The sequence below is a fragment of the Poecile atricapillus genome, chromosome 8 (genome assembly GCF_030490865.1).
Source record: "Poecile atricapillus isolate bPoeAtr1 chromosome 8, bPoeAtr1.hap1, whole genome shotgun sequence".
Taxonomy (NCBI): Eukaryota; Metazoa; Chordata; class Aves; order Passeriformes; family Paridae; genus Poecile; species Poecile atricapillus.
Genome location: NC_081256.1, coordinates 6,028,806 through 6,044,304, shown reverse-complemented (window position 1 = coordinate 6,044,304; position 15,499 = coordinate 6,028,806). Strand labels below are relative to the sequence as shown.

The 15,499-nt window shown below is 59.2% G+C and overlaps 2 protein-coding genes across 2 annotated transcripts; one reads left to right on the top strand and one right to left on the bottom strand.

Annotated features, from left to right (window-relative positions):
- The first annotated feature begins 147 nt into the window (after nt 1–147).
- Nucleotides 148–3,326, top strand: LRRC3 (leucine rich repeat containing 3). The gene is made up of 3 exons (XM_058844015.1): nt 148–350; nt 536–599; nt 1,929–3,326. Exon 3 carries the CDS (start codon nt 1,942–1,944, stop codon nt 2,806–2,808), a length of 867 nt encoding a protein of 288 aa, XP_058699998.1. The 5' UTR covers nt 148–350; nt 536–599; nt 1,929–1,941; the 3' UTR covers nt 2,809–3,326.
- A 1,534-nt stretch (nt 3,327–4,860) lies between these two features.
- TSPEAR (thrombospondin type laminin G domain and EAR repeats) lies at nt 4,861–15,499 on the bottom strand. Its single transcript, XM_058844158.1, has 12 exons — nt 15,270–15,499; nt 12,774–12,994; nt 12,462–12,700; nt 12,244–12,334; nt 11,689–11,845; nt 11,175–11,306; nt 9,752–9,984; nt 7,923–8,109; nt 6,276–6,505; nt 6,002–6,189; nt 5,358–5,459; nt 4,861–5,095 (listed from the first exon to the last, which is right to left on the bottom strand). Exons 1-12 carry the CDS (start codon nt 15,361–15,363, stop codon nt 4,942–4,944), a joined length of 2,028 nt encoding a protein of 675 aa, XP_058700141.1. The 5' UTR covers nt 15,364–15,499; the 3' UTR covers nt 4,861–4,941.

The window sequence follows — 15,499 nt, the reverse complement described above, 5'->3', positions numbered from 1 at the left end:
ACTTAATTTCTGCACACTGGGGCTCCGCGTGGTCCCTCTCCGGCAGCCCCCCGGGGGTGTTCTCCGGCTGTCCCATCACCCTGTTCCCCTGCTCCCCCGCCCCCCGCACCGCCTCCCGTTCCGCGCCGCCCTCGCACCGCCCGGTGCCGCCGCACCGGGACCGCCCGGCCCGGGGAGCCGCGGGAGCGGCCGCAGCAACAGGTGGGGCCGGCCGGGATCGCGGCCGAACCGCCGGCACCGGCACCGGGACCGCGCTGACACCGGCACCCTGCTGACACCGGCACCGTGCTGACACCGGCACCGGCACCGGGCTGACACCGGCACCGGCACCGGGCTGACACCGGGACCGGCACCGGCACCGGGACCGCGCTGACACCGGCACCCTGCTGACACCGGCACCGTGCTGACACCGGCACCGGCACCGGGCTGACACCGGCACCGGCACCGGGCTGACACCGGCACCGGGACCGGGACCGGCACCGGCACCGGCACCGTGCTGACACCGGCACCAGGCTGACACCGGCACCGGCACCGGGACCGCGCTGACACCGGCACCGCACCCAGAGCCGGAGCGAAGCAGAGCCGCCCCGGCCGAGCCGGTAAGGGATCCCCGGGCTCCGGGGCAGTGGGGGGCGGTGGGGGTCGGCCGTGCTGCGGAGCTGTGCCGGGTCTCCGGCCCCCGGGAGCATCACCCCCCACACCCCCGGGGTTCGGGGAGGCTGCGACTCCTGAGGGGCCCTCGGAGCCCTTCCGAGCAGTGAGAACCGGCGTGGAATAACGAGTCCTTGTTTCCCCGGAGAGACAGACCTGTCAAAGCTGTTAGAGCCCGGCACATTTTGCAGGGCCAGAGGGATTCCCGGGGAGCTCAACTTCATATTCCCGGGCAGAATCCACAACTCGTGGCAGGGCTGCGGGCAAAGCTGCAGACAGCATCCCTCAGGTGTGAGCATCCCTCAGGTGTGAGCATCCCTCTGTGGTACCCTGAGGATGGTCACACCTGAGGGATGCTGCTGTTACCAGGGGAATGCCTTTAGCAGGAGGATTCTGCTTCACCAGAAGGACAACAACTTGGTGCCCATAATGACATCCCATGGGACATTTAATTCCCATCAGAAAGGTTCCCTTGGCCTCTCAGATCTCCCCTCTATGAAGATCTCTTCTTCCAAGCTGGCCCAGGCAGCAAGGAGGGGCATGAGCAGCACCAAAGGCAGAGGAAAGGTGTCCCACCTGCTTCACCTCCTGCCTTGCTCCTGGCAGCTCTGGGGTGTCCTTTGAGGTTCCTATATCATCCTTTTTACTGTGCTAGGCAGTGGCTTGTCTCTTCACCTCCTGCCCCCAGAGTCAGGCTGGCAAACCATACCCTTTGTTTACTTTAAAAAACAAACTCACCTCCAAACACTTCTTTGATGAAACCCTTGGAAACCCAACTTGTACCAGCTCACAGACCAGAAGGGAAGTGAAATGAAAGCAAGGAAAGCAAAAGAGCTCCACATCTTGTTATTTAAAATCTTGGTGATGATTAAGTCAGTCTGATGATCCTTAGAGTCTGACTCATCAGTTTTTTTAAACACTCAGGCTTGGTGAGATAGGAATTTACTGCTGATGTTCTAAAGCAGCAAACTACTGCATCCTCCGTGGAAACTGGTAGCAGGATGGGGCAGAGGCTCCCAGGCCCATCTCCACACCCCATCTTGCAGCTCCCTTTGTCAACCTGGGTGGTCTCTGCAGAGATAGGGGTAGGGGAGCTGAGGTTTCTATTTCTAATTAAACCAAATTAAGCTGTCCTGGAAAAGATATCCAGTGTCACTCCACCCTTGTTTTCCAGTCTCACGAGCCCAGCCCCTCACTCCTTTGCCAGGGCACATCATACACAGGGCATACCCAGTGTTCCAGGAAATAACGCCGTGTCATATCCCCTCCACCCACAGCTTCCCTTCAGTGATGGGAGAGGCCTTGCCAGAGCGCCCAGAGGCCGCCCTGCTGCCCAGGAGCTGCTGCCACCCCCGGGGAGCTGCCAGCGGCCATGCTGAGCTGGCTGGCTGCAAGATGACCCTCACCACCACCACACCAGCCACCAGCGTGGCCCAGGCCTTCTTCTGCCTCCTGCTCTGCATCCCCTGGGGCAGCTCCTGCCCCCCCAGCTGCCAGTGCACGGAGCGGGCTGGGGCGAAGGCTGTCCTCTGCAGCTCCCGGCACCTGGAGGAGATCCCCAAGGACATCCCCAGAGATGTGGTGTTCCTCAAGCTGGATGCCAACAGCATAACCAGGATCCCCAGCAATGCCTTCAGGCACCTCTCCCACCTGGAGGAAATCGACCTCTCCAGGAATGCCATTGAGAAGATCGACAGGGCAGCTTTCAAAGGGGTGGCAGCTGGGCTGCGGACCCTCGACCTCTCCAGCAACCGCATCCGCAGCATTCCCAAGGAGGCCCTGCTGGCACTCAGTGCCAAGCTCCGGCTGGCCAACAACCCTTGGCATTGCGAGTGTGCCTTGCAGGAGGTGCTGTGGGAGGCACGGCTGGACCTCGACTCCATCCAGGACATCACCTGCCACACGGCCCCGCGCGAGGAGTACGTGGGCAAGCCGCTGCTCCAGGTCCTGGACGCCGGCGTCAACTTCTGCAGCGTGCGCCAGAGGACCATGGACACGGCCATGTTCGTCACCATGTTCGGCTGGTTCGCCATGGTCATCATCTACATCATCTGCTACGTCCGGCACAACCGGGAGGACTCCTGCAGGTACGGGGACTACCTGAGGTCACTGCCGAGCGCCCAGGCCCACGCAGAGACCACCAGCACTGCCCTGTAGTGTGGGGCTGGAGCTCCAGCTTCCACCTTCTTCAAAGGCAGCCGGTGACCACCTGGTGGGCATCAACGCTTCTTGGCGGGACTCCCCAGTGCTTTCTTCAGACAAGTGCCACCACTCCCCCCTCCCCAGTGACGCTGGACTGAGCGTGAGCAAACTGCCTGGGGGAGGATGCCAGGGACACCCCATGTGGGCCTGTCCCTGGAGACCAAGTTCCTGGGGACAAACCTCCCCAGCCAGACCCTAGCGGAGCTGGGCTCGCAGGGAATGCAGCCCCAGCCCCATGCTTGTCCCTGGCAGGGAGAGATGAATTGTATGGCCAGGAGATCCCTGGGGTGCAGAGGGTCACTGCAGAGGGGTCACCCCATCCTGGCCTCAGTGAGGCATCAGCCTTGCAAGGGCAGGACATCCTCCCCAAGCCCCCTCCCCACCTCGCGGTGCCTTGGCAGCCTCTGCCTGCCTCCAGCAATGTGGGGGGAACTCCAAAACCTTTGTTTCCTCAATAAAGCCCTGCACTTAGGAAAAACCCTCAGGGTTTGTGCTGTGCTGGGAGCTGAGTGTCCAAGGAGGGTGGTGGTGCTCAGGGGGCTTATCCTAATTCAATCTCTCCCAAAGCAGACCAGCCTAAATTCAATGTACCAGCATGACTCCCATTAGGTGTCATCCCCTCCCATCCTCAGCTGAATCTGCCTCGAGCAGGGACCAGTTGCCCAAATACATCTGGTCTTGCCTTATCTTGCCCTTCCTCGGGGCTAAATTAGAGTTGCTGCTCACAGCTCGGTGATGGAGGCAAATCAAATTCTCCCTTTTCTCACGAGGGAGAAATGGTCCTTCCTGGCAGAGCCAGCTGCAGCTGCACTGAACAGGGAGAGGAGGGAGGGATGCAGAAGCTCACCCTGCAGGTCTGGACCCTGGGAAGGCTCAGGCTGTGATGCCCCAGCCCTTCTTGATGGGGCTGGCACCTCCTGAGTGCTCCTCAGTGCCAGGGTGGGTGGCCCAGCTCAGCAGGAAATCTGGCTCTGGGGAAGGCTGAGAGGTGTTCTGGGACACTCAGGTGAGGCAGTGTGTTCTGGGTGGGGGGAACAGAGGGGCACCCTCACCCCAGCACACTCCTGAGCCCAGGGCCACCTCATCCTCACCAGGCCACCCGTGGCCATGGACATTCAGGGCTGACTTGCTGGGTGAAGGGAGGCCACGGGCAGAGCAGCTCAGCTACCCATGTAGGAGAAAGGCTGGGTGCACACAGTTTATTAGAGCTCTGGTTAAGCAAAAGAGTCCCTCAGCAAAGGTGAGGAAAAGAAAAGAGGCCACAGTTTCACCTGAAGCAGTTTTGGGTTTTCCCCATGCCCGTTGTAGCTGGATTGATCCAAATGCAAAGCAGGTTTTCTTGGGAGTCGCTAACCCCATGCAAAGGTGCATGGAGCAGCAAGGGCCAGCACTGGCCCTCAAACACACCAACAGGTTTGTGAAACACACACGACACCTGTTGAGGGAGACCCAAACCAGCCATGGCAGAGTGGGAGGGTGGGCAGGCACCTGTGGCAGTGGCATGGAGGTGACATGAAGAACGGCTGCAGTGTCAAACCAGATGGTCCTCAGGAACATCACAGCCCCAGGCAGACACAGCCAAGGCTGGACACACTTTTTTTTCTGTAATTTCTCACGTGTTTACTCCCCTCTGCCATGCACCCATCTCAGCAGCTCATGCTCTGCTCTGTTTCTTCCTCCCCTGGCTTTTTGCAAGCTTTGGCCACAGCTGCTGGCAGCTCTGGGTCCTACCTGGGGACTGGAAATTGCCAAGTGTCACAGTCCTGGTAAGCCAGGGGATGCACCCGAGCTCCAGGAGCCTTGGACATGGCTCTGGAATGTGGTGGCAGAGTTTTCCCAGGAGAAACAGCCTTTGAACAAAGCTGCAGGGAGCCCTGGAGCTCTGCCTTCCTCCTCCTCTTCTTCCCCTTCCTCCTCCTCCTCCTCCTCCTCCTCCTCCTCCTCCTCCTCCTCCTCCCTTCCTGCAGAGCATACAGCCAGCCACTGCCCAGCTGGTGCTGCAGCAATTCCTGGGCTCTGTGGTCCATCTTCACCTGGATGCCCAGATTGCCCTGGTCCTGGTGATGAGCTGAGCATGTCTCAGCTGCCTCAGGTGGTTTTCAGCTTGAGCACCTTGGAAAGCGGCTCCTTGGCACTGGAGTAGAACAGGTAGGAGCCCTCAGGGGTGTGAAACGCCTCCCAGTCTCTACAGCCCACAGTGGGGAGGTGGTGGGCTGCCACGAAGCCTTCGTAGCCTTGCCACCTGCACAGGGAAGGCAGTTAGCTCCTGGGCTGTGAGGTGGGCACCTGGGAGGGGCAGGGGAGCTGAGCCATGGGGCTGGCATCTCCCACCTCCCTGCCGTGGCTCAGGGTGGGATGTCCCTCACCGGGGCTTCCCATTCCTGCTTGAAAACAGGGAACAATCCTCTCCATCCTCCCTGGGCAGATGCAGCAGGCTGTGCCCATGCAGGGTTGTTCCTGCTGGGAACAGCCCCCCAGCCCCCCCAGCCTGCCCTCTGCAGTACCTGTAGATGATGCTGTTAACAGAGAAGGTGAAGCCATTGAAGGAGTTTGCGACCACCAGAAAAGAGTCATCTCCCACCGAGAAGAACTCCCAGTCCAGGGCACTGGGGATGAAATAAGCAGAGGGGCAGGTAAGATGACCCCTGTGAGCCTCGTTGAAGGACCCCACCCCACCCCAATCTCTGATGCCCTGAGGACACACGGAAAACCCAGCTCTTCCCAGGCTGTTCCTGAAAGAAATCCACCCTCATTCCCAAATCTAGGAGATTCTCCCAGCTTCCACTGGGATGTGGTGCCAAGGAGCCACCACCCATCACCCTCCCCCCCAGTCTCAGTCCCTGGGAGAGTGAAAGCCTGCAGGAACCCTCCAGGAGACAAGCTAAGTTTTTAGTTTTAAACTAAAAGAGGAGAGGCCCTGGCACAGGTTGACCAGAGCAGTTGTGGCTGTCCCACCCCTGGAAGTGTCCAAGACCAAGTTGGATGGGACTTGGAGCAACCTGGGACAGTGGAAGGTGTCCCTGCCCATGGCAAGGGGTGGAATGAGATGGGCTTTAAGGTCCCTTCCCAACCAAACCATTCTGGGATTCTGTGAGACCTCAGTGGATGGACATGGACCGAGGAGCACCCTGAATCCTTGCACAGGTACCTGTAGGTGAGAAGGTCCTGGAATTTAACAAACATCTGGGCCGTGATGTTCAGCTCATAGATGGAAGAGTTGATGGCATAGAAATTGGAGGGTGCTGGCATCCCGCTGTCATAGCTGTGGCTGTTGGCAACAGCCAGAAAGACTCTGTCCCCAACATGAAAAACCTCCCAGTCGGCTGCACCAAATGTCTGTGGGGAAGGAGGCCATGAGAAGCTGGATGTGGTGCCCTGTCTAAACACAGAGGAGGGACTCAGGAGCACTGGCCAAGCCTTACCAGGATAGACTGGAAGAGCTGGAAAGAGCCACTGAGCCAGATGTAGATGTGTGAGTAGATCTTAGTGGATGTGCCATTGAATGTGTTAGCTACAGCCAGGAAGGAATATGGTCCGATGGTGAAAAATTCCCAGTCGTAGGCTCCAGAGGTAGGAATGGTCTGGTTAATTTCAAACAGCCCTGTCCTGGGGTTCCACCTGTATATCACGCTGTCTATATTGTGGTTGTTCCCTGGGGGAGACAGATGTGCACCATGAGGGAAAGCAATTCCTGGTTTGTGTAGGAAACAAGACCCAGAAACAGGCTCAGCTACGTGAATATTTGCTAACAGGTCACAAGGCTGTTTGCAAGTGACCTGCTGCTTCCCAAGAAGTAGCCAAAGAGATTCTACAGCCTCCACCCCTACCTAAAGACCCCCTCCATCCCTACCTAGAGCTTCCATCCCATGGAACACACCAACAGCTCATCCCAGGTGCACAGCAGCAGCTTTGTGGCAGCCCTGGCAGAGGAGGGACAGGCTTTATCCCCACACAAGCAGCACTCCAGAGGCACCATGCCAGCGTCCCAGGGTGAACAAGCTCTGCCAGCTGTCCCACGGGGTGTCCCTGTGTAGTGGGGCCAGTCCCAGCTGTGTCCCTGAGCTCCTGACATCAGGGGCTTCCCCCCTGCCCTAAAGCATGTGCTCCATCCAGCCCCTGGGCTCTGCTCAAGCATCTCAAGCTCGTGCCTGTGTGGGACCCAGCTGGCTTTAAATCCTCTTTGCAACAGGGACTTGAGAAAGAAATGCTGCAGGAAGAATGGGAATGGCCACGTGGGTAAGTGGCAGCTCCTCAGGGACTGACCTCCAACCCCCTCTAAGGGAAACATCCCCAGTTTGGCTTGGCCATGATGGCTTTAACCCCATGTGATGTGCATGGCTGGCAAAGGGACCACACTGCCACAAGGGTCGGTCTCATCCAAACTGGCCTTGATGGAGTCCAATGGGGTACACAGGGTGTTTCAGCCCAGCTCACAGGTGCCCAAGCAACCTGCTGACAGCTCTGGCCCTGGTGCCAGAGGTGCTGATGCCCCCTGAGGCAGCCCTGATGGCAGGGAAGGAGCCCACTGGCCCATCATCTGAACCCAGCTGGGAGCATCCCAGAGAGCCAGGGCTGTGCCACTCATCCTCTGCTCCGAGGATGCACATCCCAACCCAGAACAACTCATGGCCTGGGGAGGGGAATGAGGCTGGTGATCTGCAGGGTGTCCAGGGAGGGATGGCAGCTGGCTCTCACTCAGTTTCCTGTGTGCCCACAAGGCCAAGGACCTGCCTTCACAAGAGGCTCAATCTGTGGCACTACCAGGTTATGCAGTATTGGGGATAAAAATGAAAATAAGCAGAAAGATTCAGCACAGACACCATCCCCACTCCTGTCCTTGTCCCCTGCAGTCAGAAACCCAGAGGATGACTGTGTCAGCCACTTCCTCAAAAGCTTTTCTCTCCTCTGCAAGGCTTTGGGTGTCCTGAGGCACCCCATGCTCACAGCTCACACCTCCCTGGCTTTGCCCTGCCCTCCATTCCACCTGAGGATGCACAGGGAGCATGCTCTGAGCAGGATACCTGCCAGGGTCCCAGATACCACCCCAGGGAGCTCTGAGGGCTGGCTACCTTCTCTGTGGTTGACCACAGCAAGGAAAGCCTCTCCCTCAATGACAAAGGCCTCCCAGTCCCTGGCGCTGTGTGTGGTGATCCGCTGGTATGTGACGAACTTCGCTTTCCTGCGGCTCCACTTGTAGATCACAGAGAACTCCTGACCCCTCTCATTCTGCTCAAAATTTGCCACTGCCAGGAAGATCTGGAAAAGGAAAAGCCAGGACAGCTTGGTTTTCTCCTTTCAAATGAGCATGGGCAAGAAAATGCAGGGGGAGGTGGGATGGAGGGCAAGGGGTGGAGGTGGCTGGTGTGGGACAGGCTGGCCCTGGCTGGGGTCCCTGAGCAGTCCCCAAGAAACACAAAGTGGGGACAGGGACCCAGCGGCCTGTGAGGGTCTTTGTGCATGGCAGGGACACAACTCACAGCCAGCAGCCTCTTAGACAAGGGGAGGGAGAGCTGAGCTGTCTCCACACACGCCCCTCCAGCCCCAGAAATGGGGAACATGGACATGAAATGTGCTGGGGAAAGAGGGAGGTTCGGCTCACAAACCCTCCTGTAAGGAAGGGTGGGATAGACATGATAATGATAAAAGTGACAATAATGATAACAATTCCCTGAGTCAAAACATTTCTCAGACCAAGAAACCCTCGTGAAAGTGTAAGAGACAGGAGTGATGCAGCAGAGGTGGCCAAGTGCGAGGCAGGGAGCACACCCAAGCTCTGTCATGCTGGCTCTGTGCCACTCCAGCATCCTTCAGATGGAGCAGCAGAGATTATGTCCCAGTCTGGGCCACCAAGAGCCATGGGACCACAGTCCACAAAGAGCAAAGAGTCAGTGGGGGTCCCTCCTGCCTCCTGGCCTGTACAGGACCCTGCCAGCACCAGCCTGGGGCTTTCTTCAGCCAAGGAGTAGCCACCCCCAAGGACAGGGCTGTGCTGGGTCCCCCTGTCCCCCTACACAAGGTGAATCCCCAGCTCTGCTCTCTCTGCAAGCACCAGTCCAGGGAGCTCCTTTGGGGCACCTCCAGCAACAGCTTCAGTGGGAAGAGAAACATCTGGGCTACTGGAATCAGCACTACTGGAGGTGCTGCTGGTATGACACCTCTTTGGCCACTGTCTCCATGAGGAAATGTGCAGAGCTGAGGGGGAGCACCTGGAGACACCCCAGAGCTCCCAAATCCTGCCAGGCAGGATGTCAGGCACATTCCCAGCACAAAGCCAGTGCTGCAACACAGCTGCACCTTCAGGCCTTCTGCAGAACCCCACCATCAGGGACAGTCCCCACCGTGTCCCCTACCAGAGATGGTGCCCAGCATCAGTTCCCACTGCCACCAAGAGGGGATCTGGCCTGTTTGCATCCAACCAGCAGGGATGTCGGTGTCACCAAGCCTGGAGGCAGAAATTTTGCCCATCCCTCTGTACCCAGGTGCACGTGGCTGGCAATGGGGGAGCCCTGCAGTCACCCTGGGGACAAGGCCAGAATGGGTCATGACAGAGGGGGAACATCAGATGGCTTTCCTGGGATTCCTCCAAAGTGATAAGTGGCTTCCCAGAGAGAGGAACCAGGCAAATCCTCTGCCCAAGACCCAAGGCAGATTGCCCAGGGGAGGAAAGGTGGCTCCAAAATCCTGGAATAATTTAAAAGCCAGAGAGTTTAAAAAATGCAGCAGGTTGGACTCAGCTGGTCTCAAGAGGGAACTGCAGGCTCTGATGGCTCTTTAAGAGCACAGGTGGATCTCCGAGGTGCAGTTACCACCCCCAAGATTCCAGCATTCAGAGAAGCCAATGTTGGGCAACTGCAATTTGATACACTGAAATCTGGGGGCACCTTCCTGGCAGACTCACCTTCTTCCCAATGGTGAAATACTTCCAGGACTGGGCTTGGTAGGTGGGGATGTTCTGGTAGTGCACAAACTTCCCGTCAGTCCACCTGTAGATGGCTGATCCTGGGGGCGTGATCCGGTTGGCCATGGCTGCAAACAGTCCCACCTTTGGGATGGTGAAGACCTCAATGCCCATCGTCTCTGAGTTGGTCACCAGGTTCTGGTATTCCTCCACATAGTCCAGCCTGTGTTGGACTGGGAGCCCACAGAAAAGAGGGATGAGGTTAAAAGCAGGTGATTTTAGCTGGAGAGGGCTGGCTCAGTGGCACTTGCTGCTGTGCAGAGCTTTGTGGGGAAAATGAAGGTCCTGGTGTCACTGGGGGTGAAGGGCCAAACCCAGGGGTGGTGAGAGGCTGACTCCACCTCGATGGGCAGCACATCCAGCCCCGTCCAGCCCTGCCTGTTCTCCAGCAGTGAGCAGAGCTGGGCCCTTGGGGAGCAGGAAAGAACCCCATGCCATGGATTTTGATTGCTTTGATATATTTATCCTCAAGAGAACAAGGAGGAGATGACAGGAGGAGAGGTTAGAGAAGACTGAAGACAGAATTAATGCCAGAAGTTGGAGCAGAAACCCCCAGAGTGGCCCTGATGGCAGACAGATGGGCACTGGAGGGGACAAATGGCAAAAGGGACAGTGTTGGTGGCACTAAGGGGCACAGGGCAGTAAGACCCCAGCATGAGCTCTCCTTGGGGAAAGAAGGACACGGTGCCAATCCTGATGACTCCCAGAGGTGGGGAAGGATAAGGGGTCCAGTCCCTGCTAGCTCCTGTGGGGAATGAATGGCTCATCCAAACCCACCCTGTGGGAATCAGCAGAGGAAAAATTCTGGGAGGGAAGGGGAAGGGGAAGGGGAAGGGGAAGGGGAAGGGGAAGGGGAAGGGGAAGGGGAAGGGGAAGGGGAAGGGGAAGGGGAAGGGGAAGGGGAAGGGGAAGGGGAAGGGGAAGGGGAAGGGGAAGGGGAAGGGGAAGGGGAAGGGGAAGGGGAAGGGGAAGGGGAAGGGGAAGGGGAAGGGGAAGGGGAAGGGGAAGGGAAGAAATGCTTCAGCACTGGGGAAGCACCCCAACACCCTGAGCATGGCTCTCCGTGGGGTGAGCTGTCCTGCTCAGACAGGTCAGGAGCTCATCCTGCCCAGACAATTCCCAGGAGGGACAGGTAACGTGGAGAAGGTGGAGGGACCACAGAGGCACTTGAATCCAGAGGTGCTCTAGGAGTGTTGTGGGCACCAAGAGCCAAGCAAAGCAGAGCAGAGACAGGGGGACACCCCAGCCCCTCACTCTGCTGACAATTCCCATCCCAAAGTGGTCTCAAGGGTTAATCTCAGCTCCTGCTCTGCTGCAAGGTCTCCTTCCCTCCCTGAGAGTGCCAGAATGTCCCCAACAGTACCTTCCAGCATGGAGACCCAGGTGCTGCCGTTGCAGAGGTACAGCCCTCGCTGGGATGCGTTAAACCAGAACCGCGCCTTCTCCTGCTTGGAGCAGCGTGGCCGGGCCCCCAGGGTCACTTTCATGTCAGTCTCTGGGCAGAGAGAGGAGTGAGGCAGGAGCCTCTCAGTGCACACAGTGGAGGAGAAGACAGGCAGGAGGGGCAAATGTCTTGGTCTCATCCTGATGGTGGGCACCAGGCAGTGGGGAAAATGGAATTCCAGCACAAATCTGGGAAGCCATAGGCAGGGCCAACCCCGTGTGGGGCCACTGACGTGAGCCCAGCTCTACCAAGGGTCTCAGGCAAGGCCACCCCGTCTTTTCAGGGAGATTTTGGACAGGGATCCCAACATACACACAGAGAGAAACAGAGGGTGCTGGGAACACCCTCTTCCCCTCTGCTCCTGCTTCATTCCCAGCCCCTTCCTCAGAGAGGTGGAGGTGACCAGCAGAGCCTGTGCCGTGGGGCCACTGACCGTAGGGGTATTTGAGCACCTCGTTGCTCACTGGTTTCACAGGGACATCCTGGAGGACACTGGGGACAGACAGCGTTGCTACTTTGAAGTTCATGGCGTGGCATATCCGGGGGGTGGCATCAGCTCCTGGCAGCAGGACAAGCTGCCTCAGCAAGCCCTGGGAAAGTGGGAGCAGAGGGATGGAGACCAAGTCCCACATGATCACAGAATGGGAACCGCAGGTAATTCGTGCCTTGGATTCCCTGCCTGACTTCTGCTTGTTGCCCTCCCTCCTGGGATGCAGAAAGTGTCCATGGGATTCAGGCACATTTATCAGATCCCAGATGCCCAGCTGGGGCATTCTAACAGCTGATGTAAGGGGAGCATTGGCACGAGGCTTGGAGAAGCTGCCTTTCGGTGCCTCCACACGGGAAGGACCCAGAGCCACCTCTGCTTCCTGGGCCATGGCCAAGCCCTACCCGTGCAGGGGACTGAGAGAGGGCTACAGGTGATCCCACAGCCAGCCACGAGCACCCCTGAGCACCCCTGGGCGAGCCCACACCACCGGGCACCTACCGTGAACACGCCTTTCCTTCTCCGCCTGTTGCCCAGGTAGAAACTGGCTCTCCTCACCGACAGTGAGGCTGGAAATGGTGTCTCCACCACCCTGGGGATGGGCAGAGAAGAGGTAGGGGACAATTTCACAGCATCTACCGGTGGCCGGAGGAGACGCTGCTGGAGGAACATCAGCCTGCCCACCCTGGCGAGCCCCCCCAGCGCCGCCCCCAACCTACACATCTTTGGGGATGCTGCAGTCCACCGTCAAGGAGAAGGACTGGCCGGACACAGCCAGGACGAGCGTGTGCCAGCGGTTGTCGGAGAGGGACACGTTGGGGAAGGTGACGCGGGTCTGCCAGCCGCCGGAGCGCTCCTGGCTCCAGAAGAGGAAGTGGAGCTTGTCGGGGGCGTAGCGCAGCCCCAGCAGGACGCTGGGGCTCTCCTCCACCATCAGCGTGAAGATGTACTCGTTCCTCTGCGGACACGGGCTCTGAGCGGCGGGGCCAGCCCGTGCCGTGCCCCCGCCGTGCCCGCCCGGCCGCGCTTACCTTGGCGGGGCGGCGGAGCGCCCGCAGCGTGACGATGATGGAGAACTCCTCGGGAAAGCGATCGCAGTGGATGAAGAGCCGCGAGGCGGGGAAGCCCAGGGCTCGGGGCCGGGAGGCGGAGAGCTGGAGGCCGAGCACGCCCTGCACCTGGAACACCCGCACGCCCCGGGCCAGCGCCCCGGCCGGCACCGCCTCCGAGAGGATGTCCAGCGGCCGCAGGTCTGTGCCGAGACACAGCGTGGGATGGGGGTACCCCGGGGCTGCCTGAGGCGCTCCACGGCAGCAGGATGGCCTGAGTGCCCCAGCAGCCTGCTGGCCCTCGCCTGGGGGCTGCCCCGAGCTCTTGCTCCAGGGCCAGAGGCAGGATTTGCGGTTCGGACACAAGGCTGGCATCTCCACGGCCACAGCAGGAGCACCAGGTGTGCAGAACCATCTCACCGATGCAGCTCTGAATGCTGGCGCTGCCAGCCAGGCAGCCCCAGGCTGCCACCAGCTTCCTCGGGATGCACCGGCACCAGCAGCCGGAGCCAGGAGAGCAGGCACGGAGCTGGTACCACAGATCTGCTCTCGGGGCAGCCCCATCTCTGTGCACAGGGCAGCGGGGCAGCTCTACCCCTCCAGTCCCGGTTCAGGCTCTCCCAACCCAGCCCTAATTGCACACATGCACACGCACTCCCCCAGCAGGCACCAAAACCACTCATTATAAATAATTACCCTCTCCCCAGAGAAGAGAACGCCGTGCCCAGCCCCAGGGCATCGCCCCGGTGAGAGCACACAGCACATCACCAGAAAGTGTCACCCCATGGAACACTGCCAGCTCCAACATCTCGGCACAGGAAGGGCTGTAGCAGCTGTGGGGACTCCTCCGACCTTCCTGGCCTTGGACCCTCCTGTTTTTATTTGTGAATGTTTTTCTGGCAGAGAAGGGAGGCGATGCCCAAAAGATGAAGCAGCACTTGGCTACACTAAAACATGCCTGATTCCATCCAACCCCGCTGAGACCTGGCTTTTAGCTCCAATTTGTACTAATAAATCCGGGCTGCTGGGGCACAGCGGGAGAGCTGGGAAGGAGGGAGCTGGGAGCAAGGCTGGGCTGTATGTCTGAATCCAAACCAGCTGGAGAAGCAAGCACTTTCCTCCAGACATGCCTGGCCAGCCTGGCTCTAGGTGGGCAGAGCAAGGAGGAATCTGCTCATGTGGTTCTGTCCCGAGCAGAGCAGGGAGACCAGTGAGGTCCTTCCCACCCTGGCAGCTCTGTGTGCCCCCTGCCCACCCCACCGCTGGTTTAAGCCATTCCTAAAGCAAAGTCTTGGTGGGGGAGTTTTAAGTGGAACAGCTTATTTCAGAAATGCATCACTGGGGCAACGGCCAGTTCCTGTTTTTCCTGGCAAAAAGTAGAAGCTGAAACCAGGCTTGGCTTTGCAGAGGAGTTTAGGAGCTCCCCCAGTTGCCCCTGAGATGGTGAGGATGAGCTGGGGGAGAGCTGGGGCTGGATATTGTGGGCCAAGAAGAAGCCAAGTCCCAAGACCAAACCCAAATCCCTAAACCCAAAGATCTGTGTCCCAGTCTGCTTCCCACATCCCTCACTGCTAAAGCTGGGTGCTCCAGCCCAGTGGTGTCAGGGGGCCTCATGCTGGGGTCCCCAGGATGATGCTGGGGCCTCAGCACTCCCAGGATCCCTCCAGCCAAGGCTGCTTGGGGATATTCCCAGAGAGATTGGAGCACCTTGGGGAGGAGGCAGTGGGCAGAAACTCTCCAATCTTTCCCTGTTTTTCTTCTCACATCGTCTGGGATGTGACAAAAAGCAAATACAATTGGCATCAAAGTGGGACAAGCCCTAAGCACACCTGGGCCCAAACAGCCCTAAAAACTGAGCTCAGGCTTCGCTGCCCACACAGCACAGGCATGGGGATGGGATGGCAGAGCCAGGACATGGGGATCCTCTCTGGCCCAGGAAATGACCCTGGAGCTGCTGGCTCCTCGGCTGGGGACAGTGGGACGGAAACTTTCACTGCTGGGAGGGTGGAGGTTGTGCCTGTGAGAGCACAGAAAAGTCCAGGACAGGAGGGACTTTCCAGGGGGACTTCATGGCTCTCTTGTCCTTCTTCCAGTCCTTCCCCTCCCCTCTGCCTCCAGCAGAACCTGGGACAATGCTTGTGTGACAGGGACAGGCACAGCTTTCCCCACAGCTCCGAGAGGGCTGGTTGTCCCTCGGCTGGCATTGTTGGGGCTGCAGGCACAGGAATGACCCCACGTCCTGCTGTCCATGGGCGCTGGCAGCCTGCAGCAGCCGAGGCATCACTGCCCCTCGGTCCACTTGAGCGGACACTGAGCGCTGAAACACTGGGGCTGGGCTGTTTTGGGGGCACGCCCCCCAAAACAGAGCACAGCTTCTGGGGTTTGCACCCCAGCCATGCGAGCACAGCAGTCCCAGCACGGTTCCCATCAGGGTGAACACCTGTCCCCCGCTGCAGCCCACCTGCCCTTGGCTCCTACCTGTGCAGTGCTGCCACGTCCTGCCTCCCCGGACGAAGCCCCCGCCGCTGGCCCAGCGGAGGAGAATGACCCAGAGCAGCAGTGGCGCCGACATCGGGGGCCCGGCCTGAGGGGGTCCATCCACTGGGACCCCCTCGCTGTCCCCTGCCCGGCTCAGCGCCCCGGGGGCTCTGGCATGCTCTCGATGGGACCCCCGGCACCTCTCCGTCCTCCCCGTGTCACCGCAGGCT

Bases quoted from the DNA above. Each gene is read 5' to 3' on its own strand.
- LRRC3 (XM_058844015.1), top strand. From the start codon at position 1,942: ATGGGAGAGGCCTTGCCAGAGCGCCCAGAGGCCGCCCTGCTGCCCAGG.
- TSPEAR (XM_058844158.1), bottom strand. From the start codon at position 15,363: ATGTCGGCGCCACTGCTGCTCTGGGTCATTCTCCTCCGCTGGGCCAGC. The intron at 8,110-9,751 runs GTGAGTCTGCCA...TTCCTTTTCCAG, and splicing joins ATTTCACCATTGGGAAGAAG to ATCTTCCTGGCAGTGGCAAA. The intron at 5,460-6,001 runs GTACCTGTGCAA...TTTCATCCCCAG, and splicing joins CAGGACCTTCTCACCTACAG to TGCCCTGGACTGGGAGTTCT.